At 55.8% G+C, this 1,213-nt stretch overlaps 1 protein-coding gene across 1 annotated transcript in view; it reads left to right on the top strand.

Moving 5' to 3' along the window:
- Positions 1-1,160, top strand: part of ARMH1 (armadillo like helical domain containing 1) — a gene marked incomplete at its 3' end in the record, with an annotated part of 2,688 nt that extends 1,528 nt beyond the window's left edge. The window contains exons 4-5 of the mRNA XM_010167768.2: positions 696-892; positions 1,076-1,160. Of these exons, the coding sequence (XP_010166070.1) occupies positions 696-892; positions 1,076-1,160 (282 nt within the window). The remainder of the gene's footprint in view (positions 1-695; positions 893-1,075) is intronic.
- Positions 1,161-1,213: the final 53 nt, after the last annotated feature.

Raw genomic sequence — 1,213 nt, 5'->3', positions numbered from 1 at the left:
TGGGTGGAAGGAGTTGAGGGGCTCCGGTTTTGTCGAGCAGTCACATTTTATCCCCTCTCTCAGTTTTTAATGAGCTCGCTTTCTTCACAAACGTTTCTTTTGAGGCAGTATCACTGTCCTGCTCGTTGCAATCGCTCCAGTTAAACCACAAAACAGTTTCCATTCTCACCTGCAGCATTCACCTACTACCAAACTTCCCCAGACTTGCCCTGGGGGTGGGGGGTTTGTAGCTTGTATCTTTTGCAAGAGCATTACAATGGGTTTTTTTCCTGCTTTTCTCTCCTGGGCACTGGAAGCCAAACCCCATTAGCTGTTGTGTAGTTCTGATTAGTTGTGGGAGGTTATGGGGTGATGCCTGCTGCTGCAGCTTCATCCCAGGGAGAGGAAGCAGCAGGATCAGCAGCGAGATCCTTAGCAGCACTGTTGGCACCCCAGTGCCAGACTCTTGGCTTGTGTAAACACCCACAGAAGGGCCTTGGCCACCTACTCCAGCTGAGAATTTTGCTGACTGGTTTTCCAGTTGGTGGTGTGGCTCCTGACAAGGACAAAGAACCTTTTTTTCTGGGTTCTGCTCTTCATGCTGCACGTCAAGTGGGACGTAGTGCTGGGTTCTCTCAGGGGTGACAGCGAAACACTTGAAATGGGTGATCCAGTCTCATCCAGGCGTACAACTTGGTGCCTCTTTCTCTGCACAGGAGTGCAATCCCTTGCCACGTTCTTGGCCACTTCCAACTCAGCAGAGGCTCAAGACAACATGCAGGTTCTGATGGACTCTTTGAGCCGTGACAATCCAAAGTACCAGAACCAAGTCTACAAAGGCCTCGTTGCTGTGCTGCCGTGTGCCTCCCCCCGCGCTCAGCGGCTGGCTCTGCAGACACTCAGGGTCATGCAGGTGGGTAGTGGGCCTGGCTGGGGGTGAGGAGCAGTGTTAGCTCTCATGTCTGTCCTGGCATGGCAGGAGCTGGGCCAGGGCCCCGTGGTGTTGGGGGCTGCCTGGAGCAGCCGCTGCGCTTGGAGGCAGGTGGCTTGGAGTACCGTGAAGGCTGTCCCTGTCACTCCACCCTTGTTCCCCCAGGAGGTGGTGGGAGAGGTGCCCTCCACCCTTGTGGAGCCCGTGCTGACTGTGCTGTGCTCGGTGCACGTGGAGGTCCAGTACGAAGGTAGGACCTGTCCTGGGCGGTGGCCAAGGGGGTCTGGGGGAGGCTGTGGCTGC

The sequence above is a fragment of the Antrostomus carolinensis genome, unplaced genomic scaffold, assembly GCF_000700745.2.
Source record: "Antrostomus carolinensis isolate BGI_N321 unplaced genomic scaffold, ASM70074v2 scaffold30815, whole genome shotgun sequence".
In the NCBI taxonomy this organism is placed as follows: domain Eukaryota; kingdom Metazoa; phylum Chordata; class Aves; order Caprimulgiformes; family Caprimulgidae; genus Antrostomus; species Antrostomus carolinensis.
Note: the sequence above shows the minus strand (reverse complement) of the source record. Positions and strands in the feature narration are given on the sequence as shown.